This window comes from Triticum dicoccoides, chromosome 2B (genome assembly GCF_002162155.2).
Source record: "Triticum dicoccoides isolate Atlit2015 ecotype Zavitan chromosome 2B, WEW_v2.0, whole genome shotgun sequence".
NCBI classification, from domain to species: Eukaryota; Viridiplantae; Streptophyta; class Magnoliopsida; order Poales; family Poaceae; genus Triticum; species Triticum dicoccoides.
Window position 1 is genome coordinate 567,753,416 of NC_041383.1, and position 27,521 is coordinate 567,780,936.

The 27,521-nt window shown below is 46.1% G+C and overlaps 1 protein-coding gene across 2 annotated transcripts; it reads right to left on the reverse strand.

Moving 5' to 3' along the window:
• Window positions 1-431: 431 nt before the first annotated feature.
• Window positions 432-3,604, reverse strand: LOC119364896 ((+)-neomenthol dehydrogenase-like). 2 transcript variants are annotated; one of them, XM_037630466.1, is made up of 5 exons: window positions 3,299-3,604; window positions 2,960-3,206; window positions 1,636-1,710; window positions 1,024-1,218; window positions 432-919 (listed from the first exon to the last, which is right to left on the reverse strand). In XM_037630466.1, exons 1-5 carry the CDS (start codon window positions 3,337-3,339, stop codon window positions 539-541), a joined length of 939 nt encoding a protein of 312 aa, XP_037486363.1. In that variant the 5' UTR covers window positions 3,340-3,604; the 3' UTR covers window positions 432-538. The 2 variants fall into 2 exon arrangements, with proteins under 2 accessions (XP_037486363.1, XP_037486364.1); XM_037630467.1 differs by lacking the exon at window positions 1,636-1,710.
• Between the last annotated feature and the right edge of the window lie 23,917 nt (window positions 3,605-27,521).

A 27,521-nucleotide genomic window follows, 5' to 3' on the forward strand; every position in this document is an offset into this window, starting at 1 on the left:
TAGTGCATGGAACATTGTTCGGCAACTGGTTGCGGGGTATTGATAAACAATTTTCTGCACATATTCTTGTGGGAGCAGCGGCCTTATGCTGGGCACTGTGGCTTACCAGGAATGTGTGATTTTTAATAACAAATGTGTCTCATCTCCTATGCAGGTTATTCATGTGTGTACACGATGGCTCCGTACTTGGTCTATCCTGCAGAGGCCGGAGGACAGAGACCTTTTTATGATGGCGTCTACACGGCTGGAGCGTACGGCCAGGGAGGTTTTCTACCCCCATGGATGGCGGTGTGACCTACGGATAGGATCTGCCACTCCTTAGGCTGGACATTTTTTTTGATTGGCGTTGTATCGAATTATTTTTTTGCTTTTAGGGTACTCTGGACTTTTTTGGCTGTGTGCATCTAGCTATGCAGAGACCGAGCTTTCTTTCGATGCGATTGTATCACATCGATATATTTATTCAATGAAATGTCATTTATCGAAAAAAGTGCAACAAAACAGTAGTACTCCTACGTAGTATATTACAGATGCTTTTTCACACGAAGGATGCCTCCTCGCCTTCGGAGAAGTACTTGCCGGTGGGCCCGCCTTCCGGCAGCAGCGCAACGCTCGTGATGTTGCGCGCGCCCTCCTCTGGCGTCAGGATCCCGGAGTTCCTGGTGATGTCCGTCTTCACGTAGCCGGGGTGCGCGCAGTTGACGCGCAGCTCCGGGTGCCTCTTGGCCAGGATCCTCGAGTAGGCGTTCATGGCGGCCTTGGCCACCTTGTACGCCGAGAACTCCGCCGGCCACCCGCGCGCCTCCGCCCCGCCGCTCTCGAAGTCCTTCAGGAACATGGCCAGCAGCTCGTCCAGCCTCTCCTCGGTCAGGTTGTCGACGTCGTTCAGCTCCTGCTTCAGCTCCTCGTTCCTGAAAAACTGCGGCCGGAAAGGAAGAAAGTTGGCGTCGAATCATGACCTCTTTTTTGTTGCTGTTGGGGGAACTTATTTGTGGTGCGTGGTGATCCACGCATGATGCTTACGCTTAGCAATCCGAAGTTGGAGGAGACGTTGACGATCCTTCCGTCGGATGAGGATCGGAGCAGGGGCAGGAGAGCCTCCGTCACCCGCTTTGTGCCGTAGTAGTTTGTCTGCAGGCCCTGTTTCGCAGTCTCGTACGTCTGCCGGCAGCTGGTCCACATCCAATCGATCCTCTGGCCCGCATCCATGCCATTGAACTGTTGTGGTATGAACCCATGGAGGAAAATGACATGCTTTCAGTGTCGTATGTACCAAGTGGTGCTTAAGGATAATTTTGAATAGATGATACCACAGTGATTAGTTAAGCAACCGCGTGGCAAGCCTGGTAGGCGACCCCGAATCTTTATATCAACAATAGTCGACTAATTATGGGCTTGACATGACATGTTGATGGGTCAGTGATAATCTTATATGCTCCTGAAACTAAATTGCGCAGATGTTTAAAATTGTACGGTTGGCAGTACTCTGAAATGGCGCTCTCTTTTTTCCCACTTTGGGGGAGAGCAATGAAACAATTTTTTTTCCTTCTATAACAAAAAGGGGAAACTATTGAAACAGTTTGATCTTCCCACAAGCTAAACACTCGAAAATAAACGTCGAAATGGCGTTGTTACCGTTTCATCACCGGGCGTTAAGCCATAAACTGGATCAATGACATGCTCAATCCCATCAGTTGCGGCGTTATTCACCTGTGGATCACACGCTTGTTATCATCCACTTATCATACCAAGGTTCAATCAAAAATATTATTCATTATTTTGCTACTCGTTTTGTAGTAGATCAGTGACAATTAATATGAATCGGAGGGACTAAAAAAAAATGTAATACTGCAGCCCCTAAACAAGCTAGAGACTATGCTCCGGAATAGTATGACAGTGACAGATAACAGCTTCTCGTCAGGTGTCTTCTACGGTGGCAGCCAGACTAGGGAAGTCCAGATCGTGGCTGTATGAGGCATCGTATGTGTCAAGCATGTCCAGATTCCATGGCTGGACGGTAGCCAGGCATATACCCTACATCGGCTGCTTTGGTGCATGGAGCCGTCAGATGGCCTTCTGGGCTCTTGATGGCGCGAGCAACCTTGCAGTGTGGTGCGACCTCACACCGGCTGCTCTCGATAGCCGACGTACAGATGTAACAGCCAGCGTCTTCGTCGACGGCATCTTACATGGGCATGGTAACTGGACGCCGCGACTAGTCCGGTGCTGTTGATGAGGACGCCATAGCAAGAGGCGATGCATGATGGTGTCTTCTGCAGACTTGCCACCGGCATTCACTTGCTAGGACGACGTGAGACTGCTGAAGCGTCCCGATCTGGGATTTTGGCGGTGCCGTTGCCCTTCCTTCCTCGTTAATGACCTTATTCCGTTCGTAACACTGCTGGGATTGCGGAAAGTGGAGATGGCAACACATGATGACTTGGATGGGTGGTGCTTTTTGAGTACTTGGTTTCGAGCTCCGGGGTTACTACCCTAGGTCTGACCCTTACTGGTTATACCTGGCAATGGCGGTGTTTGCGTCGTTACCTTGTTGAAGGCATTGCTTGGAATTTGCTCGGACATAATCTTCAGGGTGAAAACCCATGATCTAACATTCAATGGTTGGATCCGGTGATGGCGGCGCTTGCACGTCGTTCCCTTCCTGGAGGCGTCGCTTGAAGAACCTTTCTCGTAGTCCTTGTGTTATGAAGAGATGGTTGGTGTTGATGGTTATTTTTTTCTTTTGTTTACCTATGCATAGCTTCGGTCTTATATGACTTTGCCTTTGCTAGTGTGATTCTTTTTGTGTGTGTGTTAGTGGTGGCTGTGTGTATCATAGTTATGCAGAGGCCGGGTGTGTTCTCACTGTGTTCTGTATCCCCTTATGCTACATTATGAGTCAATAAAAACACCCTTTATCGAAAAAGATAATAAAGTGCCCGAAAGAGGAAAAACATACCAGGATGTCAAGCTTCGCGAAACGGGTCTTGATGAAATCTGCGAGTCGAGCGATGCTGGAAGCATCCGTGATGTCTAGCTGATGAAAGATGACATCTGCGTGGCCCAGCCGTTTGATCTGCTCGACCGCCGCCGTCCCCCTCGCCTCATCCCTGGCCGTCAGAACAACGGTGATGGCGCCGCCGCCTGCCAGCTGCTTGCACGCCTCCAGCCCGATCCCTTTGCTCCCGCCGGTGACCACAGCAATCCTAGCAACGCCAGCACATAGCGGTGGAGTTCAGATTTTAGCGAGATTAATCGACAAGAAGAAACACATGGAGATACGGCATGTAGTATGTACCTTGTGTTTGAGGGAGCGGGAGTGGGAGTGGCCCCTTCCATGATCAAGCTTCCGGTTCGGAATAGCACTGCAGAGTTGCAAATCGAACTTCCTCACAGATCAAACCTGAACTTGGATCCAAGAGCGTGAGCTCCCACAGATGAGACCAAACCCTGATGGAAGAAGGAGTCGGCGAGGCCGTGCCCGTCTAGCACTAGCAGCCGAGGTGGTTAGGTCTCAGGTGGCGTCGCGAGCTGGAAGGGTGTGAGGAAGCGCGGTGGTCGGCCCGCAGCTTTTGTAGAGCAAAAGGGATGAGATGTGGGGGCGAGAGGGGAATGGTGGACCGGCCGTTGACCACTATCGATTCCACCACCTACTGCGCCAACGAGTATTACTAGTACAAAAGGGGGAAAGACCAACGCGGCAAAGCGGGCGCGTCGTTTTACATACGCAGAACAATCACCAGGCTGAGGCTACAAGTATCAGGGGCGCGTTTGGTTGCTTGGGTGAGCCGAGCCTAGAGGAGTAAAACGAGTCAGGCTAAGTGGAGACAGGTTGAGCAAATACAGGGTAAAAATCGATGTTTGTGTGTTGATTGGTTGCCTGTATGAGAGGTTTTGTCATCGGAAACCAATTTCGACCCGGTGTTTGGTTGTCTGGCTCTCATGATGACTACTTCCTCCATTCCTAAATATAAGTCTTTGTAGAGATTACACTAGATGGACTACATACGGAGCAAAATGAATGAATCTACACTTAAAATATATCTATATACATCCGTATGTGGTTCGTAGTGAAATTTCTACAAAGACTTATATTTAGGAACGGAGGGAGTAGTAGTTAACAACTACATTTAAACTAGAGCACCTCTGCTAACACCATATATAGCCTTGTTGAGTTATATCTTATATGTAACTAAGTAAATATGTAATTCGTGGAAGACTGGAGTGTAAGAATCACAATATTAAGAGAAAAGGGGCTCGCTCGAACAGAGCAGAAGGTCTCAGAGTTTTTCCCCATGTTCTTCCTGTCAAATCCCTAGAACTCGAATCCAAATATCTCCAAATCTCAACATGGCATCGGAACGGGTTGATCCTGCGTGATCTCGCTGCGGTTTGGTCAAGCACGATGCGGTGTTGCCGTGATTCGCGGGTGGAGCTAGCGCCGCTTGTGTCGTGGTCGCCGTCGTCGGCCGTGAGGTGCCGTAGAGCGCAGTCGTCGGCTGCGAGGTACTGTAGTGCGCCGTCGTCGCCTTAGTTTTCTTCTGGAGGTTGCGGCAAGGTCCACCGCGAGTGTCAGTCTGTTGTATCCCGTCGCAGTCGCCGACCGGTGCATCTTGTTGTCGCTGAAAAAAATTGCTTGGTGCTGCTGTGTCTTCATCAAGCTGTCTCTATCCAAGAAGTGAGCTAGCTAGCTGGATGTCCGATTGATGCAAGGTTAGGCTGTTCCATGTGATTTGGCTCAGGTGTGCACTACAAGTACAGTTTATCCTCTGTTTTGCTATCCGTATAAGTGTGTTGTGTTTTTCTAGAACCTGAGTGTTTGGTGAACTAGTGATCTGGTCATGACCTGATTGTATGGGAGATAAAATTAAAGATAAGATGGGAGATGCCAGTGTAGACAAACTATGTGAGAGTATGCAAAAATTATTTGCCCAGCTTGTTGAGCAATCCCAGCAAAAATCTAAAGGAACCATCACTTTGGAGCCTAACCCGGTCAGGCTTTCTGGACCTGGAAATTATTTCAGTTGGTCACGGCATGCTACTCTGATTCTAGGATCTCATGGCCTCAAACATTTTTTGGACGGCACTTCTAGGAAACCAGATGATAAATTGGAGTTGGAGCAATGGGAATAGAATGAGCAGCGTGTTACGGTGTGGTTGTTGGGGTCGATGGAGCCTTCGGTCCATGAGCAGGTTGAGAACCTGCAAACTACAACAGAAGTGTGGAAGGAAATTGGACAGCAACTCTCTGGCAAAACAAACAAGATGCAAGTGACAAGGGTGCTCCATGAGATGAGAAACCTTAGAGAGAGGTCTATAACAGATTATGCTGGTGAACTGAAAAGGTTATACAGAGACCTTGAGTTCTTTCGTCCTTTCAAGTCTAATGATCCAAAAGACTTGGCTCTTCTTCATGAATGGTTTCAGCCCATTCGTGTTCAAACTTTTTTGGAAGGGCTAAACCAAGAGTTTGATCTTCTAAGAAAAATGATCTATTCAGCTCCGGATTGGCCCACCCTTGATGAAGCAGTATCTAGTGTTCTCAAAGAGGAGACTCGGTTATCAAACCAAGTCGTGACCCCACATGCAAGTGTTGACACTCGTGTTGCTCTCTCTTCACAGGCTCATACTGAAGGAAATATGCCCTAGAGGCAATAATAAAGTTATTATTTATTTCCTTATTTCATGATAAATGTTTATTATTCATGCTAGAATTGTATTAACCGGAAACATGATACATGTGTGAATACATAGACAAACATATAGTCACTAGTATGCCTCTACTTAACTAGCTCATTAATCAAAAGATGGTTATGTTTCCTAACCATAGACATGTGTTGTCATTTGATTAATGGGATCACATCATTAGGAGAATGATGTGATTGACATGACCCATTCCGTTAGCCTAGCACTTGATCGTTTAATATGTTGCTATTGCTTTCTTCATGACTTATACATGTTCCTGTAACTATGAGATTATGCAACTCCCGTTTACCGGAGGAACACTTTGGGTGCTACCAAACGTCACAACGTAACTGGGTGATTATAAAGGAGTACTACAGGTGTCTCCAAAGGTACATGTTGGGTTGGCGTATTTCGAGATTAGGTTTTGTCACTCCGATTGTCGGAGAGGTATCTCTGGGCCCTCTCGGTAATGCACATCACTATAAGCCTTGCAAGCAATGTAGCTAATGAGTTAGTTACGGAATGATGTATTACGTAACGAGTAAAGAGACTTGCCGGTAACGAGATTGAACTAGGTATTGGATACCGACGATCAAATCTCGGGCAAGTAACATACTGATGACAAAGGGAACAACGTATGTTGTTATGCGGTTTGACCGATAAAGATCTTCATAGAATATGTGGGAGCCAATATGGGCATACATGTCCCGCTATTGGTTATTGACTGGAAACAAGTTCTAGGTCATGTCTACGTAGTTCTCGAACCCGTAGGGTCCGCACGCTTAACGTTTCATTGACGATATAGTATTATATGAGTTATGTATGTTGGTAACCGAATGTTGTTCGGAGTCACGGATAAGATCATGGACATGACGAGGAACTCCGGAATGGTCCGGAGATAAAGTTTGATATATGGGATAATAGTGTTTGATCTCCGGAAGAGTTCCGGAATTCATCGGAAGGGGTTCCGGATGTTTCCCGAAATGTTTGGGAACGAGAACACGTTATTTGGGCCAAAAGGGAAAGCCCACAAGGTTTTTGGAAAGCGCAAAAGGAAGTTTTGCGGAGTCCAGGGGCCAGACGCCAGGGTCCCTGGCGTCTGGGTCCAGACGCCGGGAACCCTGGCGTCTGGCCCTGGAGTCCGAGAAGGACTCTTGCCTTTCGGGTGAAACCGACTTTGTGGAAGCTTTTACTCCAAGTTTTCGACCCCAAGGCTCAACATATAAATAGAGGGGCAGGGCTAGCACCAAAGACACATCAAGAAACACCAAGCCGTGTGCCGGCAACCCCGTCCCCTCTAGTTTATCCTCCGTCATAGTTTCCGTAGTGCTTAGGCGAAGCCCTGCGGAGATTGTTCTTCACCAACACCGTCACCACGCCGTCGTGCTGCCGGAACTCATCTACTACTTCGCCCGTCTTGCTGGATCGAGAATGCGAGGACGTCATCGAGTTGAACGTGTGCAGAACTCGGAGGTGCCGTGCGTTCGATACTTGGATCGGTCGGATCGTGAAGACGTACGACTACATCAACCGCGTTGATAAACGCTTCCGCTTAGCGATCTTCAAGGGTATGAAGATACACTCCCCCTCTCGTTGCTATGCCATCACCATGATCTTGCATGTGCGTAGGAATTTTTTTGAAATTACTACGTTCCCCAACAGTGGCATCAGAGCCTAGGTTTTATGCGTTGATGTTATATGCACGAGTAGAACACAAGTGAGTTGTGGGCGATACAAGTCATACTGCTTACCAGCATGTCATACTTTGGTTCGGCGGTATTGTGAGATGAAGCGGCCCAGACCGACATTACGCGTACGCTTACGTGAGACTGGTTTCACCGTTACGAGCACTTGTGCTTAAAGGTGGCTGGCGGGTGTCTGTCTCTCTCACTTTAGCTGAATCGAGTGTGGCTACGCCCAGTCCTTGCGAAGGTTAAAACAGCACCAACTTGACAAACTATCATTGTGGTTTTGATGCGTAGGTAAGAACGGTTCTTGCTCAGCCCGTAGCAGCCATGTAAAATTCACAACAACAAAGTAGAGGACGTCTAACTTGTTTTTGCAGGGCATGTTGTGATGTGATATGGTCAAGACATGATGCTATATTTTATTGTATGAGATGATCATGTTTTGTAACCGAAGTTATCGGCAACTGGCAGGAGCCATATGGTTGTCGCTTTATTGTATGAAATGCAAACGCCCTGTAATTGCTTTACTTTATCTCTAAGCGGTAGCGATAGTCGTAGAAGCAATAGATGGCGTAACGACAACGATGCTATGATGGAGATCAAGGTGTCGCGCCGGTGACGATGGTGATCACGACGGTGCTTCGAAGATGGAGATCACAAGCACAAGATGATGATGGCCATATCATATCACTTATATTGATTGCATGTGATGTTTATCCTTTATGCATCTTATCTTGCTTTGATTGACGGTAGCATTTTAAGATGATCTCTCACTAATAATCAAGAAGTGTTCTCCCTGAGTATGCACCGTTGCGAAAGTTCTTCGTGCTGAGACACCACGTGATGATCGGGTGTGATAGGCTCTACGTTCAAATACAACGGGTGCAAAACAGTTGCACACGCGGAATACTCAGGTCATACTTGACGAGCCTAGCATATACAGATATGACCTCGGAACACGGAGACCGAAAGGTCAAACGTGAATCATATAGTAGATATGATCAACATAGTGATGTTCACCATTGAAACTACTCCATCTCACGTGATGATTGGACATGGTTTAGTTGATTTGGATCACGTGATCACTTAGATGACTAGAGAGATGTCTGTCTAAGTGGGAGTTCTTAAGTAATATGATTAATTGAATTTAAATTTATCATGAACTTAGTCCTGGTAGTATTTTGCAAATTATGCTGTAGATCAATAGCTTGCGTTGTTGCTTTCATATGTTTATTTTGATATGTTCCTAGAGAAAATTGTGTTGAAAGATGTTAGTAGCAATGATGCGGATTGGATCCGTGATCTGAGGTTTATCCTCATTGCTGCACAGAAGAATTATGTCCTTAATGCACCGCTAGGTGACAGACCTATTGCAGGAGCAGATGCAGACGTTATGAACGTTTGGCTAGCTCAATATGATGACTACTTGATAGTTTTGTGCACCATGCTTTATGGCTTAGAATCGGGACTTCAAAGATGTTTTGAACGTCATGGACCATATGAGATGTCCTAGGAATTGAAGTTAATATTTCAAGCAAATACCCGAGTTGAGAGACATAAAGTCTCCAACAAGTTCTATGGCTAAAAGATGGAGGAGAATCGCTCAACTAGTGAGCATGTGCTCAGATTGTCTGGGTACTTCAATCGCTTGAATCAAGTGGGAGTTAATCTTCCAGATAAGATAGTGATTGACAGAATTCTCTAGTCACCATCACTAAGTTACTAGAACTTCATGATGAACTATAGTATGCAAGGGATGACGAAAACGATTCCCGAGCTCTTCGTGATGTTGAAATCAACAAAGGTAGAAATCAAGAAAGAGCATCAAGTGTTGATGATTGACAAGACCACTAGTTTCAAGAAAAGGGCAAAGGGAAAGAAAGGGAAACTTCAAGTAGAATGGCAAACAAGTTGTCACTCCCGTGAAGAAGACCAAAGCTGGACCAAAGCCTGAAACTGAGTACTTATACTTCAAAGGAAATGGTCACTGGAAGTGGAACTACTCTAAATATTTGGTGGATAAGAAGGATGGCAAAGTAAACAAGGGTATATTTGATATACAGGTGTTTGATGTGTACCTTACTAGTGTTTATAGTAACACCTGGGTATTTGATACTTGTTCAGTTGCTAAGATTAGTAACTCGAAACAGGAGTTATAGAATAAACAGAGACTAGTTGAAGGGGAAGTGACGATGAGTGTTGGAAGTAGTTCCAAGATTGATATGATCATCATCGCACACTCCCTATACTTTCGGGATTAGTGTTAAACCTAAATAAATGTTATTTGGCGTTTGCGTTGAGCATGGATATGATTTGATCATGTTTATTGCAATACGGTTATTCATTTAAAATCAGAGAATAATTGTTGTTCTGTTTAAATGAATAAAACCTTTGATGGTCATACACCCAATGAAAATAGTTTGTTGGATCTCGATCGTAGTGATACACATATTCATAATATTGATGCCAAAAGATGCAAAGTTGATAATGATAAGTGCAACTTATTTGTGGCACTGTCGTTTGGGTCATATCGGTGTAAAGCGCATGAAGAAACTCCATAAAGATGGATTTTTGGAATCACTTGGTTATGAATCATTTGATGCTTGCGAACCGTGCCTTTTGGGCAAGATGACTAAAACTCTGTTCTCCGGAACAATGGAACAAACTACTGACTTATTGGAAATAATACATACCGATGTATGCGATCCAATGAGTGTTGATGCTCGTGGCAAGTATCATTATTTTCTGACCTTCACAAAATGATTTGAGCAGATATGGGTATATCTACTTGATGAAACATAAGTCTGAAATAGTTGAAAGGTTCAAAGAATTTCAGAGTGAAGTGGAAAATCATCATAACAAGAAAATAAAGTTTCTGCGATCTGATCGTGGAGATGAATATTTGAGTTACGAGTTTGGTCTTCAATTAAAACAATGTGGAATAGTTTCACAAACTCACGCCACATGGAACACCACAATGTAATGGTGTGTCCGAAAGTCGTAATCGTACTTTACTAGATATGGTGCGATCTATGATATCTCTTATCAGTTTACCACTATCGTTTTGAGGTTATGCATTAGAGACAACTGCATTCACGTTTAATAGGGCACCATCTAAATCCGTTGAGACGACGCCGTATGAACTATGGTTTAGCAGTAAACCTAAGCTGTGTTTCTTAAAGTTTGGAGTTGCGATGCTTATATGAAAAAGGTTTTCAACTTGATAAGCTCAAACCCAAATCGGAGAAGTGCGTCTTCATAGAATACCCAAAGGAAACTGTTGGGTACACCTTCTATCACAGATCCGAAGGCAAGATATTCGTTGCTAAAAATGGATCCTTTCTAGAGAAGGAGTTTCTCTCGAAAGAAGTGAGTGGGAGGAAAGTAGAACTTGATGAGATAACTGTATCTACTCCCTTGTTGGAAAGTAGTTCATCACAAGAACCAGTTCCTGTGACAACTACACCAATTAGTGAGGAAGCTAATGATATTGATCATGAAACTTCAGATCAAGTTTCTACTGAACCTCGTAGGTCTACCAGAGTAAGATCCGCACCAGAGTGGTACGGTAATCCTATTCTGGAAGTCATGTTACTTTACCATGATGAACCTACGAACTATGAGGAAGCGATGATGAGCCCAGATTCCACGAAATGGCTTGAGGCCATAAATCTGAGATATGATCCATGTATGAGAACAAAGTATGGACTTTGATTGACTTGCTCGATGATCAGCAAGCCATGTTAAATAAATGGATCTTCAAGAGGAAGACGGACACTGATAGTAGTGTTACTATCTACTAAGCTCGACTTGTTGCGAAAGGTTTTCAACAAGTTCAAGGTGTTGAATACGATGAGATTTTCTCACTCGTATCGAAGCTTAAGTCTGTCTGAATCATGTTAGCAATTGCCACATTTTATGAAATCTGGCAAATGGATGTCAAAACTGCATTCCTTAATGGATTTATTAAAGAAGAGTTGTATATGATGCAAACAGAAAGTTTTTGTCAATCCTAAAGATGCTAACAAAGTGTGCAAGCTTCAGCGATCCATCTATGGACTGGTGCAAGCATCTCAGAGTTGGAATATACGCTTTGATAAGTTGATCAAAGCATATAGTTTTATACAGACTTGCGGTGAAGCCTGTATTTACAAAAAGGTGAGTGGGAGCACTACAACATTTCTGATAAGTATATGTGAATGACATATTGTTGATCGGAAATAATGTAGAATTTTTCTGGAAAGCATAAAGGAGTGTTTGAAAGGAGTTTTTCAAAGAAAGACCTTGGTGAAGCTGCTTACACATTGAGCATCAATATCTATATAGATAGATCAAGACGCTTGGTAAGATTTTTCAATGTGTACATACCTTGATAAATTTTTGAAATAGTTCAAAATGAAACAGTCAAAGAAGGAGTTCTTACCTATGATGCAAAGGTGTGAATTTGAGTAAGACTCAAGACCCGACCATGGCAGAAAATGGAAAGAGAATGAAAAGTCATTCCCTATGCCTTAGTCATAGGTTCTATAAAGTATGCTATGCTGTGAACCAGACCTATTGTATACCTTGCTCTGAGTTTGACAAAGGAATACAATTTTGATCTAAGAGTAGATCACTGGACAGCGGTCAAGAATATCCTTAGTGAGGACTAAGGAGATGTTTCTCGATTATGGAGGTGATAAAAGAGCCCATCGTAAAAAGTTACAACGTTGCAAGCTTTTACACTGATCCAGATGACTCTAAGTCTCAATCTGGATACATATTAAAAGTGGGAGCAATTAGCTAGAGTAGCTCCATGCAGAGCATTGTGGACATAGAATATTTTGCAAAATACATACGGCTCTGAATATGACAGATCCGTTGACTAAACTGCTCTCACAAGCAAAACATGATCATACCTTAGTACTCTTTGGGTGTTAATCACATAGCAATGTGAACTAGATTATTGACTCTAGTAAACCCTTTGGGTGTTGGTCACATGACGATGAGAACTATGGGTGTTAATCATATACAGATATGAATATTGATGTTAAATCACGTGGCGATGTGAACTAGATTATTGACTCTAGTGCAAGTGGGAGACTGAAGGAAATATGCCCTAGAGGCAATAATAAAGTTATTATTTATTTCCTTATTTCATGATAAATGTTTATTATTCATGCTAGAATTGTATTAACCGGAAACATGATACATGTGTGAATACATAGACAAACATATAGTCACTAGTATGCCTCTACTTGACTAGCTCATTAATCAAAAGATGGTTATGTTTCCTAACCATAGACATGTATTGTCATTTGATTAATGGGATCACATCATTAGGAGAATGATGTGATTGACATGACCCATTCCGTTAGCCTAGCACTTGATCATTTAGTATGTTGCTATTGCTTTCTTCAAGACTTATACATGTTCCTGTAACTATGAGATTATGCAACTCCCGTTTACCGGAGGAACACTTTGGGTGCTACCAAACGTCACAACGTAACTGGGTGATTATAAAGGAGTACTACAGGTGTCTCCAAAGGTACATGTTGGGTTGGCGTATTTCGAGATTAGGTTTTGTCACTCCGATTGTCGGAGAGGTATCTCTGGGCCCTCTCGGTAATGCACATCACTATAAGCCTTGCAAGCAATGTAGCTAATGAGTTAGTTACGGAATGAGGTATTACGTAACGAGTAAAGAGACTTGCCGGTAACGAGATTGAACTAGGTATTGGATACCGACGATCAAATCTCGGGCAAGTAACATACCGATGACAAAGGGAACAACGTATGTTGTTATGCGGTTTGACCGATAAAGATCTTCGTAGAATATGTGGGAGCCAATATGGGCATCCAGGTCCCCCTATTGGTTATTGACCGGAAACAAGTTCTAGGTCATGTCTACATAGGTCTCGAACCCGTAGGGTCCGCACGCTTAACATTTCGTTGACGATATAGTATTATATGAGTTATGTATGTTGGTAACCGAATGTTGTTCGGAGTCACAGATAAGATCATGGACATGACGAGGAACTCCGAAATGGTCCAGAGATAAAGTTTGATATATGGGATAATAGTGTTTGATCTCCGGAAGAGTTCCGGAATTCACCGGAAGGGGTTCCGGATGTTTCCCGAAATGTTTGGGAACGAGAACACGTTATTTGGGCCAAAAGGGAAAGCCCATAAGGTTTTTGGAAAGCGCAAAAGGAAGTTTTGCGGAGTCCAGGGGCCAGACGCCAGGGTCCCTGGCGTTTGGATGCCAGGGACCCTGGCGTCTGGCCCTGGAGTCCGAGAAGGACTCTTGCCTTTCGGGTGAAACCGACTTTGTGGAAGCTTTTACTCCAAGTTTCGACCCCAAGGCTCAACATATAAATAGAGGGGCAGGGCTAGCACCAAAGACACATCAAGAAACACCAAGCCGTGTGCCGGCAACCCCGTCCCCTCTAGTTTATCCTCCGTCATAGTTTCTGTAGTGCTTAGGCGAAGCCCTGCGGAGATTGTTCTTCACCAACACCGTCACCACGCCGTCGTGCTGCCGGAACTCATCTACTACTTCGCCCGTCTTGCTGGATCGAGAAGGCGAGGACGTCATCGAGCTGAACGTGTGCAGAACTCGGAGGTGCCGTGCGTTCGGTACTTGGATCGGTCGAATCGTGAAGATGTACGACTACATCAACTGCGTTGATAAACGCTTCCGCTTAGCGATCTTCAAGGGTATGAAGATACACTCCCCCTCTCGTTGCTATGCCATCACCATGATCTTGCATGTGCGTAGGAAATTTTTTGAAATTACTTCCCCAACACATACTACATCTTCTGTTGCTTCTAACAATGATCAAGCAAATCCTACTAAGTTTGAGTACATGAGAAAGCCAAAGGTAGTATGTGATCACTGCAAGCAAACTGGCCACATAAAGAAGAATTGTTTTGATCTGATTGGATATCCACCTGGGTGGCAACAACGACATGGACGGCTGAAGTTTGGTGATGCCCGAGGGAAGAAGCAAGATCTTGTGCATCTCACTTCATCCACAAGTGAATTATCAGCAGTAGCTGCACCAGCTCTTGAGGAATTTAAATCAAAACTCTTAGCTGCATCCAATGAAGTTCCTGCTGGCTCTGTGTCCAGTTACCATGCATCTCAAGGTGTGGACTACTCGCATCATCCAATTAAATCTGCATATTCTCTCGGATAATAGATTCTGGAGCTACTAACCATATGGAAGGTTCCCCTAAGGAGTTCTCTTCTTATATTCCTAGATCAGGAAAAGATAGGGTACGTATAGCTGATGGATCCTCAGCCCCTATAATGGGGAGTGGAACTATTAGTTGCACACCTTCTTTATCTTTAACCCCAGTTTTATATGTTCCAGATTTTCCAGTAAATCTTCTCTCTGTCAGTTCAATTACGAAGTCGCTTAATTGTAGAGCTTGGTTTGAACCTTACTTTTGTGTCTTCCAAGAACTGAAGACAAGGAAGGTACTTGGGACTGGCACCGAGTGTGATGGTCTGTACTACCTCGACAATGTTGCAGCCCTGCTTGCACTTGCTGCATTTACCTCATCCACAGATGAGTTTCTATTACTCCACCGCAGACTTGGCCATTTGTCTTTCCATGTTTTATCTCATGTATTTCCTTCTCTTTTTGCTTCCTGCTACAAGGATAAGCTTGTATGTGATGCATGTGAACTTGCTAAGCATACAAGGGCCACGTATCCTACTAGCAGTGAAAGAAGTCAAACTCCCTTTGAGATTATTCACTCGGATGTTTGGGGTCCTTCCGTCACCACCTCTCTTTTGGGAGATCGTTGGTTTGTAACCTTTGTTGATGGTTTTAGTCGATGTACTTGGTGAGGGAGTCTTGGATTAGGGGGGTCCTCGGACAGCCGGACTATATACTTTGGTCGGATTGGACTATGAAGATACAAGATTGAAGACTTCGTCCCGTGTCCGGGTGGGACTATCCTTTGCGTGCAAGGCAAGCTTGGCAATTTGGATATGTAGATCTCCTTCTCTGTAACCAACTCTGTGTAACCCTAGCCCCCTCCGATGTCTATATAAACCGGAGGGTTTAGTCTGTAGGACAACAACAATCATAATCATAGGCTAGCTTCTAGGGTTTAGCCTCTACGATCTCGTGGTAGATCAACTCTTGTAATACTCATATCATCAAGATCAATCAAGCAGGAAGTAGGGTATTACCTCCATCGAGAGGGCCCAAACCTGGGTAAACATTGTGTCCCCCGCCTCCTGTTACCATTAGCCTTAGACGCACAGTTCGGGACCCCCTACCCGAGATCCGTCGGATTTGACACCGACATTGGTGCTTTCATTGAGAGTTCCACTGTGTCGTCATGATAAGGCTTGATGGCTCGCCTTGTTGTCAAGGACAACATAACCTCTGGGGGAGCCATGGCTATAGGCCAGACTCTCCGACTGGGCGGCTTCGTCATGACCGTCCGTTCGGACGCCACGCCGATGATGACTTCTCAGGTCATCAAGAACAGCCTCCACGTCAGCTCGGAATTCACCGAGCAGATGGATCCAATGGAGCTCTCCTCCCTGAACGAGATCTTGGATCGCATCGCCGCCCTGGGAGTTGTTACGGACTATGATCGGATCGGGCTTAAACCCGACCAAAGGGAGATTAACTCTTCGCCAGTCACCCATCAGATAGCGGTGGTGGAGGAGCAATGCAGCGATTCTTCCTCTATTTTGATGATGAACTATGTCTGTATTCCCGAGCTCTCCGACCGGATACCCGTCTATGGGAGGACATGGCCCGAACTCCAAACCCAGAATCGGACAGTGGGCCAGAAAAATTGGGCAACATCCCGGAGGCCGAGCTGCCAAGCTCGGAAGCTCCTCTGCCCCTGGGTCTCAGATCAGGTCAGGGTTTGGACTTAAATCTACCCACCCACCCAGATACAAGTGATATTTCCCACATTGGACAAGAGCCCCAAGAGACAGTACATCACTTCTGGGCCAGATTCCTCCTTGTAATGAGTAAGGTTAAGGACTGTCGTGAGGAAAACGCAATCTCATTCTTTTGCAAAAATTGCACGGACAAGGGAATCCTCAACGCCATAAGTCGCCGTCACATAGCACACTTCGCTGACTTGGCGGCCATAGTACAGAAGTACTGTGCGATGGAAAGCGCCTGGAAAACTCAAACAAGATTCTGGGATCCTCCGGCTCTCACTAAACCCCTCGTCCGAACTAAAAGGGTGCACTCTTGCAAGTCACACGATCCAATTACAAAGAAACCAAAGCCCACTACAGGGCGTGGAACCATATTGGAGGGATGGCTCAATAGGCCATGCAAAATTCACAGTACACCGGATACCATACCAACACATAGCCTTAGAGCATGTTCGATACTCCGGCAGGTGGCCAAGAGCGGCGAGGATCTCCTCATCAACAATACCGCAGAGCACCATCCCACGGAAAATAACAATACAGTACTGACATTCTTCGAGACTTTTGCCTCAAATAATAGGCGTAAGCGAGCACTCCGCAGCCTCGCCGAAGTCTGCCACGTTGCAGCAATAAACCCATGGAACGACACGGCCATAACCTTCAATGCTAGTGACGAACCTCAGTTCTGAACAGTCCGAGCACCAGCCGCTTTGGTCCTTAGTACAATTGTGGACGGATTCCGGCTTACTAAAGTGCTCATGGACAGTGGCAGCGGATTAAGGGAAAATTTTGTTTTTGCCACTCTAGATTTTGCCAATTTTCCTTATGCCACTCTAGATTTTGACATTTCATTTTTGCCACTCTTAGCTTTTGACAATATCACAATTGCCATTCCCGTGGCAAAAACAAAATTTTCAGAGTGGCAATTGTGATAATTATCAGAAGCTAAGATTGTCAAAAACGAAATAAAATTATTTTGCTTTTGCCACAAAATGGCAATTGTGATAATTGTCAAAAACAAAGAGTGGCAAAAGTGAAATGTCAAAAATCTAGAGTGGCATAAGGAAAATTGGCAAAATCTAGAGTGGCAAAAACAAAAATTTCCCGCGGATTAAACCTCGTCTGCGAGGAAACTCTTAACAAAATGGAAATAGACAAGAGCCGCATTGAGCAAAGCAGCACGACCTTCAGAGGAATCATCCCCAGTCGGGAGGCACAATGCGTGGGAAAAATCACACTAGATGTGGTATTCGGCACGCCGAAGAATTATAGGTCCGAAGAAATCACATTCCAAGTGGCCTCGTTCAGTAGAGGATACCACGCCCTTTTAGGGTGGGATGCATTCACGAGCTTCCAAGCTAAACCCCATTACGGGTACATGAAGCTCAAGATGCCCGGGCCCAATGGAATAATCACTCTAGCTAGTGATCCGGACGTAGCACTCCGCACCGAAAAAACCCGCCGCACTGGCCCTTGAGGCATTATCCGAAGCCCTCGCGACCGAAGAACTAACTGCGCTGCGCTCCACGGTGGACAGGGACAACGTGATACTCGACAAATGATCCAAGTCCACCTCTTTCAAACTAGCGGACGAAATAGTCAAATTCCAGGTCCACCCAATGGACCCTACAAAAACAGCATCCATCGGGGCACAGCTGAACCCCACAATAGACGCCGCACTGCAAGAGTTCTTGTTTGAGAATTGAGACATCTTCGCCTGGCATCCTTCATACATGCCAGGTATCCCACGCAGGCTGGCCAAGCATAGCCTAAACATACTGAAGGGATACAAGTCGGTCAAGCAGACTCTTCGGCGCTTTTCAAAACCTAAGCGACAAGCCATGGGAGAAGAGCTTGCCAAGTTACTCGAGGTCGGATTCATCAGAGAAATAAAACATCTGGGTTGGCTAGCAAACCTGGTGATGGTACCAAAGAAGGACAAATCCTGGCGCCTATGTGTCGACTTCAAGGACCTCAATAAGGCTTGCCCTAAGGATCCCTTCCCACTCCCCCGCATCGATCAAATCATCGACGCTACCGCAGGACACGACTCATTGTGCTTCCTCGACGCATACTCCGGATACCATCAAATCAAGATGGCGGAGTCCGATCAAGCCGCGACGGCATTCATCACTCCATACGACCCCTTTTATTTTAACACCATGCCTTTCGGGCTCAAAAACGCCGGTGCAACCTATCAACGAATGATTCAGACATGCCTGGAAACACAAATCGGCAAACCAGTGGAGGCATACGTAGACGATGTGGTCATCAAAACCAAACACGTAGAATCTTTAATAGATGACTTGAGGCTTACGTTCAACAATCTCCGAACATATGACATCAAACTCAGTCCAGAAAAATGCGTCTTCGGCGTACCTGCCGGTAAGCTCTTGGGCTTCATCGTTTCCAATAGAGGATCTGAAGCAAATCTGGCTAAAATCCGAGCTCTATCACAGTTGGCTACCCCAACAGACCTCAAGCAAATCCAGAAATTAACTGGATGCGTGGCTACCCTAAGTCGCTTAATCTCCCGATTGGGAGAAAAGGCACTACCTCTCTATCGCCTTCTTCGACGCACCGAACACTTCAAGTGGATGGATGCGACTACTGCCGAACTGGAAGAAATAAAGGCCCTCTTGGCCAGCAATCCAATCCTGGCCACGCCAAATATCGGCGAACCTATGCTGTTATATATAGCTGCAACACACCAGGTTGTAAGCGCAGTGCTCGTCATCGAACGAGAAACGAACGGACATAAGTTCCCGCTTCAAAAGTCGGTATATTACATATCCACTGTCCTCACTCCATGCAAGTCACGGTACCCACATTATCAAAATATAGCATACGCGGTCTTCATGGCATCCTGGAAACTACGACACTACTTTCAAGAGTGTTCAATCACGATGGCCTCTGAAGTACCACTCAATGACATAATCAATAACCGCGATGCCACGGGCCGGATTGCTAAGTGGGCTATCGAGCTCCTCCCGTTCGACATCACATACAAACCACGACGAGCCATTAAGTCGCAAGTACTAGCTGACTTCGTCGCCGAATGGACAGAAGCCGAACTCCCTAAAGAGTACGACGCATACTCCAATTCGATCATGCACTTTTACGGCTCTAAGATACTGGCTGGTCTGGGGGCAGGCGTTATCCTGACATCCCCCACCGGAGATACAGTCCAATACGTACTCCAAATACTATACACAGACTCCAACAATGCAGCCGAATACGAGGCTCTATTGCATGGTCTTCGGATGGCAGTCTCCATGGGCATTCAACGCTTAGAAGTGCGTGGGGACTCGAACCTCGCAATATCTCAAATAAATGGAGACTTTGATGCCAAGGACCCAAAAATGGCAGCTTACCGTAATGCCGTCCTCAAAATGTCGGCTCGGTTCGAGGGGCTCGAATTCCACCATGTGGTCCAAGAAAACAATCAAGCGGTGGATATCCTCGCCCGCATCGGCGCTAAACGCAACCCCGTCCCACCTAATATTTTCTTGGAAAGGCTGTTCAAGCCATCCGTGGTGTGGCAAGGGGAGACCGGCAATACCAGTCCGGATCCAAATACAACCCCAGATCCCGAACACTCTGACGTAATTGGAGGCTCCGCCACCGAAATAACACCTTCGGCCCACGTGATTATGGCTGTCATCGCCCCGTGGACGGAACCCTTCTTAGCCTACCTAAATAGGCAAGAACTCCCTGAGGACCAAAATGAGGCACGTAGCATTGTGCAGCGCTCTAAAGCCTACAAGGTCCACGTGGGAGAGCTTTATAAGAAAAGCCCTACAGGAGTACTCCAAAGGTGCATCTCTGAAGAGGAAGGACGACAGCTTTTGGCAGAAATTCATGCTGGACTCGGCAGCCACCATGCTGCAGCTCGGGCCCTTGTAAGCAAAGCCTTCCGTACAGGTTTCTATTGGCCGACAGCCCGAGAAGACTCACAGGACCTCGTCCAACATTGCGTCGGTTGTCAGCTTTCTGCAAAATCAAAGCCATATGCCACCTGCCGCTCTTCAAACAATCCCCATAACTTGGCCCTTCACGGTCTGGGGGCTTGATATGGTTGGACCCCTTAAAGGAGGAAGCCATAAGAAAAAATACTTGTTGGTCATGGTGGATAAATTCACCAAATGGATAGAAGCCAAACCAGTTAAAACGACCAAGTCTGGACCAGTGATAGACTTCATATCCGGGGTCGTACACCGTTACGTTGTCCCCCACAACATCATCACCGATAACGGCTCGAACTTCACAGCTAACGAGGTGAAAACTTGGTGCGCCAACATGGGCATTAAGCTCGATTATGCCTCCGTCTATCACCCCCAAACGAACGGTCAAGTCGAACGAGCAAACGGTCTTATTATGAGCAGCATCAAACCTAGACTAGTGCGATCCCTGAAGGAATCAGATACGCACTGGGTCGAGGAACTCGACTCCGTACTATGGGGGCTGCAGACCACACCAAATCGCACTACCGGATACACACCATTTTTTATGGTGTACGGCGCAGAGGCGGTATTGCCCTATGATATCATTCATGACTCACCTCGAGTGCGCATGTACGAAGAGAAATAAGCCGAGCTTGATCGGCGGGATAGTTTAGATGCCCTGGAGGAGGAGCACGACGTCGCGAAAGCCCGTTCCGCATTCTATCAGCAATAGGCTCGCAGGTATCAAAGCAGAGAGGTACGGGCCAAAACTTATAACATTGGCAAACTCGTTCTATGCCTACCGGAGAAGAAAAAGGACAAGCTCAAGCCCAAGTGGGAGGGTCCCTTCATCATTGATAAAGTTCTCACCGAAGGGGCGTACCGTCTGTGTGATGCATCTGATAATCGACTTGAGCCAAACCCATGGAACACGGCCAGACTCCGAAGATTCTACGCATAGTGCCGAACTCTGTGTTTGTCTCCTTACCTCCGCCTTTCTTTTTCAAGTTATATCCTCTTTTTCTTTCTTCCTTTTTATGGCCTTAAAAGTTGGAAGTGTGTCTTGACTACACAATCTTGACGCGCTACGCGCGCTCACTATACCTGGGGGCTTCTTATACAGAAGCTTAATATAATTATCTCCGGGCTTTATGCCCACTACATATGTGTCGCTTCTCCATATGTAGCTTTTTCGCCATTATATGCATCGATATGACTTAAGTTTTGGCCAAGCTAGGTTGCCTGGCTCCTGTGTTTATGCCCTACGTTCCCGTTAGTTCGGCTAGGGCATAAGGGGAGCACCTCTGCGATTGTTACTGCCGGGTCAGCCGGATGTGTACCTCAGATTGGGTGAAGCCGAAAGCTAGCATTCTTAAGGGAATATTCGGTCGGTGAACAAAAGATGTTTCTTACTTATTGCAATACATGCCCCCATATGTTTATATCCTGCGTCGCTTTTTGCAGTTTGGACATGCACATTAATGCATGCGTACCCAGGGAAAGGAACCCTTAACGGAACTATTCTCCCTGGAAGATGTTTCTTACTATCCATGTAATATAACATAGCTAGTTGGGTACTTGCCTGTGCAAGCACTTATGACCCCTACGCCTGGTTTCCGCGCGTACCCCAGTTCTTACATAACTGAGCGGGTATTCCGATACACTCCGGACTGTCGGGTCCGGAGGTTGAAGCGAAAAGGTCCGCCATGAAAAATGATTTACAATCTGGCTAGGGACAAAATATGTCATTTGAAGTACATAGTCACTTAGATTGACTAAATTCTTCTTCTATACCATCCAACAGGCTGTCTAGCCTACAATCCTGTTGGCAATACTTTGCGGCTAAACCTACCTGGTCATATACCAGACTAACGGGGATCTCTTTTCCATCCGACCCTACAGGTCCGACCTCGGCCATGTGGTTCGGGTCAGCCTTGGTGTATCGCATCTTCACCATGGACCAGGCTTCTGTTGCACCTTGTCGGCAGGCCGATATCTTTTATAATCGGAAGCGCCGCCGTGCTTCCTTGAGCATCTCTACAAGCTCCCCCACGCCTCCTGGGAGGGAGACGGATGGCCACAAGGCCTGGGCAATACCCTGCATCACCTGCCGAACTTGTTCATGCAGTTGTGAGAGCTCTTGTAGAAGATCGCCTGCAGATCTGGGCATCTCCTCTTCAGGACGACCTGTCAGCATACCTACAGACATAATTCTATTAGCCCGTTTCTTCGCCGAACTTTATAAAGGTTCGTTCGAGCACTTAATAAAAATGCCGCGTCGAAGCCTCTTATTCTCCTTCACTGAGTAAGCAAGTTGGGCTCGAACATCTTTTAGTTCAACGCCCAGTCGGGTATGGGCATCCTGGAGATCATTTTTCTCTCGTATAACCTTTGTAAGCACGTGCTCGCCAGTCTTTAGCTGTCGTTCAGCATGTTGCTCATCCCCTGATACGATCTCCGGATTACCTCTGGGATTGTCTGCAGAATCTATTGTTAGATTTGCATTCATGCCGAATACTAACTGGTACACGTCATTCATTCATTCCGATCAAGACAAGTATTACCAGATGAGGCCTTCTTGTACTCCTCCATTCCGGCAACTGCGGCCCGTAGCTAGGCTTTGCACTCCTCTAGCTCCTGAGACAACTAGGTATTCTTCTCCGTAAGAACCTATGCATACAATGATCCTTAAATCAGTTGTGCCAACTGTTTCAAGTCTCAGGGGCTACTGATATACATAATTATCATATTCTCTTACCCGAATATCCTTTACATACTGGTCTGTAGCTCTGGCAAGGCCAACTTGAGCAGCTCAGATGTATGTGTCTCCTGAGTTGAAGGCATTAAATGCCTCTTCGGAGAAAATAGGGTCGCGGAGTACGGCCCAGTGTCGCCTGTGATTCATGGCGCTCTCCACTTCAGAATTCGTAGCGGACAGTCTATCCGCATCCTCTGTAGGAGGACCATCCGGCCTTGTCCCCGTATTAACCTCCGCCCCTAAGTCCGGCTCTGGGGTCCGGCTAGTGGAGGCATGGCCGGCAGGCTCTCCAGACACAGTCCGGCGAGCGTTTTTTTGCTAAGAACCACATACGTTATTACATTTTAAAGACGATAATCACGGAGCAGGTTTTTTATCATACCTCTGTGACGCATCTCGGTCCTGACCGCCTTCCTTTTAAGCCTACCCGGCTTCGATGCTCCTTGTTGGCGAGTCACCGCGGGTTCGGCACAGCGCCCCGATGGCCTTCCCTGTAAAATGCAATACATGTGCGGTGGGTAAGGCCCAAAGAGGGGATCCTTCTCGGAAGTTGGGGCCCCGGTTTTACTTACATGGGATGCAGGGAGTAGGCCAGGATAATAGGCTTTGATGGCCACTAAGGCACCATCATAGCTTAGCTGATAGAACGTCCTATCGATGAGCTCCACAAATACGTCCGGATCTTCTTCGATTCCGGGGTCGAGGGCCCGGTTTGGGTCCTCTGGCTGTGGAGACGGGCTGTGGACCTTCCTCACAGCTTTTCACATGTCCTGCTATGAATTGGCAAGGTAAATATTTGTGCGGAAGAATGCAGGAATGAATGGAGTTGAGTAAAAGATAGCAGCTCACCCAGCTTGGGGGGTTGTACATGGAAAACCCATCTCGTGGCTTAATACGGAGGAACTCCTCTTCTTCTCCTTTGTACAAATCGGACAGTATTTTCGCCAAAGCGTTGGCGGAGTCCAGACCTTTACGACCGCAGCGGGTGGCATCATCTTCTCCATTGAAGTGCCACATGGGTTTCCCCCGATACTGAAGTGGCTGCACCCCCCGCATTATACGTATTGACATAACCTCGATTGTTGTCAGTCTTGATTTGGCCAGCGTTTTTATCCTGCCCATCAGGTAAAGGACCACCCTGTTATCTTCCTCCTGGGGGCTCCGGGGGCGCCAGCTGTGGCGTTTCTTCAATGGGGCATTTGCAAACTCAGGAAGGCCCATCTGAATAGGGTCCGGAAGGGGGACGTCCTCCATATAAAACCACTCCGAAGGCCAGTCTTCGGATGTCTTCTTTGGGGTACCGGACAGGTATCCGGTCCCGGCGATGCGCCATATTTCGGCTCAGCCCACTTGATATATATTGACCCCTCTTGAGTGCGGGGTACGAGGCAGAATAGCCTCTTCCATAGCTCGAAATGAGCTTCGCATCCCAGAAACAGCTCGCAAAGGCGACGTAGCCGGCGATGTGTAAAATGGAGGCAGGGGTGAAGTTATGCAGCCGGAGGCCATAGTACTCCAGGAGCCCGCGGAGGAACAGATGGATTGGAAATCTGAGTCCCCTTAGCAAGTAAGGGACAAGGCATACCCGCTCCCCCTGGATGGGTTGGGAAAACTCTCTGCTTCCTCCCCGCCGTTGTAAGTGGCTAGTCCGGCTCGGACGGGGACCATATACGGAGGCGGGAGAAACCCTTGGGTCTGCAACTCTACCAATCGACTGTGGGGGATGGAACACTTCTCCCAATCGCCTGGCTTAGTGCTACGGGAGCGAGAGGAGGAGCTGCGATGGCCGGCCATGATGGGATGGTTTTTTTGGGCGCGCTCTTATGGATACTCGGTGGGAGAGGATAGTGTGATTTGGATTTGAGGATCCCCGTCTCTTTAAATAGATGATTTACTTACATGGTCAGGGTGGCAAATGTTGAAATGCCCCGACTTCTCGCATTCACTCGACACGTGGAGACTGCCATTATTAGGGTACAGAAGCCGAGGAGTGCAACATTAATGGGAAGCCGGACACTGCTCGTTACAACAGGTACTCAGGGATTTTGGAGAAGAACCCGCCTTGCAATGTCGAAGACAATCTGCGCGCCGGACTCATCATCCTTGAAGCCTGTTTCAGGGGCTACTGAGGGAGTCCTGGATTAGGGGGTCATCAAATAGCCGGACTATATACTTTGGCCGGACTGTTGGACTATGAAGATACAAGATCGAAGACTTCGTCCCGTGTCCGGGTGGGACTCTCCTTTGCGTGGAAGGCAAGCTTGGCAATTCGGATATGTAGATCTCCTTCTCTATAACCAACTCTATGTAACCCTAGCCCCCTCCGATGTCTATATAAACCGGAGGGTTTAGTCCATAGGACAACAACAATCATAATCATAGGCTAGCTTCTAGGGTTTAGCCTCTACGATCTCGTGGTAGATCAACTCTTGTAATACTCATATCATCAAGATCAATCAAGCAGGAAGTAGGGTATTACCTCCATCGAGAGGGCCCGAACCTGGGTAAACATTGTGTCCCCCGCCTCCTGTTACCATTAGCCTTAGACGCACACTTCGGGACCCCCTACCCGAGATCCGCTGGTTTTGACACCGTCACTTGGCTTTACCTACTCAAACAAAAATGTGATGTTTTCAACGCATTCAAAGATTTCTACGCTTTGGTCTGAAACCAATATAATGCAAAGGTGAAAAAATTTCGTTCACACAATGGCACTGAGTATGTTAATAATGATTTTGATTATTTTTTGTCCTCCAATGGCATAATACACCAAACAACATGTGTTGATACTCCTTCCTAAAATGGTGTCACTGAACGAAAAAATATACATTTGTTGGAGGTTGCACGCTCTCTCATGTTTACAATGCATGTGCCAAAGTTTCTTTGGGGCGAGGTAGTTAAAACAGCAGCATATTTGATAAACCGTATGCCCTCACATATTATGAACTTTAAAACCCTAATTGAATGTCTGAGTGGTTCAAATCCTTTTATTATGCCACCAAAAGTATTTGGATGTGTTTGTTTTGTACATGATTACAGAAATTCAGTAGGAAAACTTGATCCTCGTGTTGTTCCTTGTATTTTTCTTGGGTATTCTCCCACTTAGAAAGGCTATCGCTGTTGGTGCCCAGCTGAGCAGCATTTTTTTGTGAGCATGGATGTTACTTTTCGTGAAAATGAATCATTTTATCCCCCTACCTTTGGTGCATGCCATCCTTCTTCCTCTACCACTCCTATTTCTAGGATTGGTCGAGAGGGGGAGAATGTTGTTGGTAGAGATGATCTTATTCAGTCCATTCATGTTCCTTCACTTGGTGACACACCTCAATATGGGCAAGGTACACAGGGGGAGGAAAACACAAACACCATGAACACGGGTGAGAACAATAGCAACTCCGGTGTTCAAGAGGGGCATGAACATGACATGTCATCTACTGAACATGTAGTACAACCCATCACGCCGGTGTCTCCAGATTCCATGTCACTGTCCCCTAATTCAGTGATACAAGACACACTAGAGCAAGGTACTGAACCCTCTACTATTATTCCAAACCCTCCTATTGTTCATAATCTTCCTATTGCTCTACGTAAGCCTGTTAGACGCCCAGTTACACCACCACGTCTGAAGGATTATGTTGTCCACAAACATGACATCGCTAAGTCCATCTCCTATGATAATTGTAATCCTTTGTTCAAAAATTTTATTGCTTCCCTTAACTCCATATCCATACCCAAAGACTGGAGAGAGGCCATGCAGGACACTAAGTGGAAAGCAGTAATGATCGAGGAAATGAAAGCTTTGGAGAAAAATAGAACTTGGGAACTTGTGATGCTGCCAATGGGTAAAGAGCCTGTGGGTTGTAAGTGGGTGTACACGGTCAAGCAAAATCCTGACGGCAAAGTGGAACGGTACAAAGCTCGCCTAGTAGCGAAGGGATATACCCAAACATATGGTATTGCCTATGATGAGACATTCACACCGGTTGCAAAAATGAACTCGGCACGAACTCTAATAGCATGTGCAGCAAACCTTGGATGGGACCTATTCCAACTAGATGTGAAGAATGCATTTTTGCATGGTGATCTTCAAGAGGAAATATATATGCAAATTCCACCTGGTTTTAGCACTGCTCAAACTGAAGGTAAAGTCCTATGCTTACATCGATCCTTGTATGGCTTTAAGCAATCCCCGTGCGCTTGGTTTGATCAGTTTCGACGAGTAATTCTCCGAATGGGTTATAACCAAAGCAATGTTGTTCACACTTTGATCTATAAACGTAATGCAAGGAAAGTTGCTATTTTAATAGTTTATGTTGATGATATTGTTATCACAGGGGATGACTTTGAAGAGATTGCTCGGTTAAAATTGCAATTGGCGCGAGAGTTAAAGGTCAAAGACTTGGGGCTACTTCGATACTTTCTTGGGATTGAAGTATCTCGTAGCTCAAAAGGAATTTATCTCTCTCAAAGAAAGTATGTCTTAGATTTTCTCTTGGATACCGGATTGTCTGGGTGTCGCCCGGCTCCTACCCCAGTTGATC

Excerpts from the sequence above, each read along its gene's own strand:
- LOC119364896 (XM_037630466.1), bottom strand. The coding sequence starts at position 3,339 with ATGGAAGGGGCCACTCCCACTCCCGCTCCCTCAAACACAAG. Across the intron at positions 1,711-2,959 it reads TCGCGAAGCTTGACATCCTG|GTGAATAACGCCGCAACTGA; the intron begins GTATGTTTTTCC and ends TGTGATCCACAG. Across the intron at positions 920-1,023 it reads CCAACTTCGGATTGCTAAGC|TTTTTCAGGAACGAGGAGCT; the intron begins GTAAGCATCATG and ends TTCCGGCCGCAG.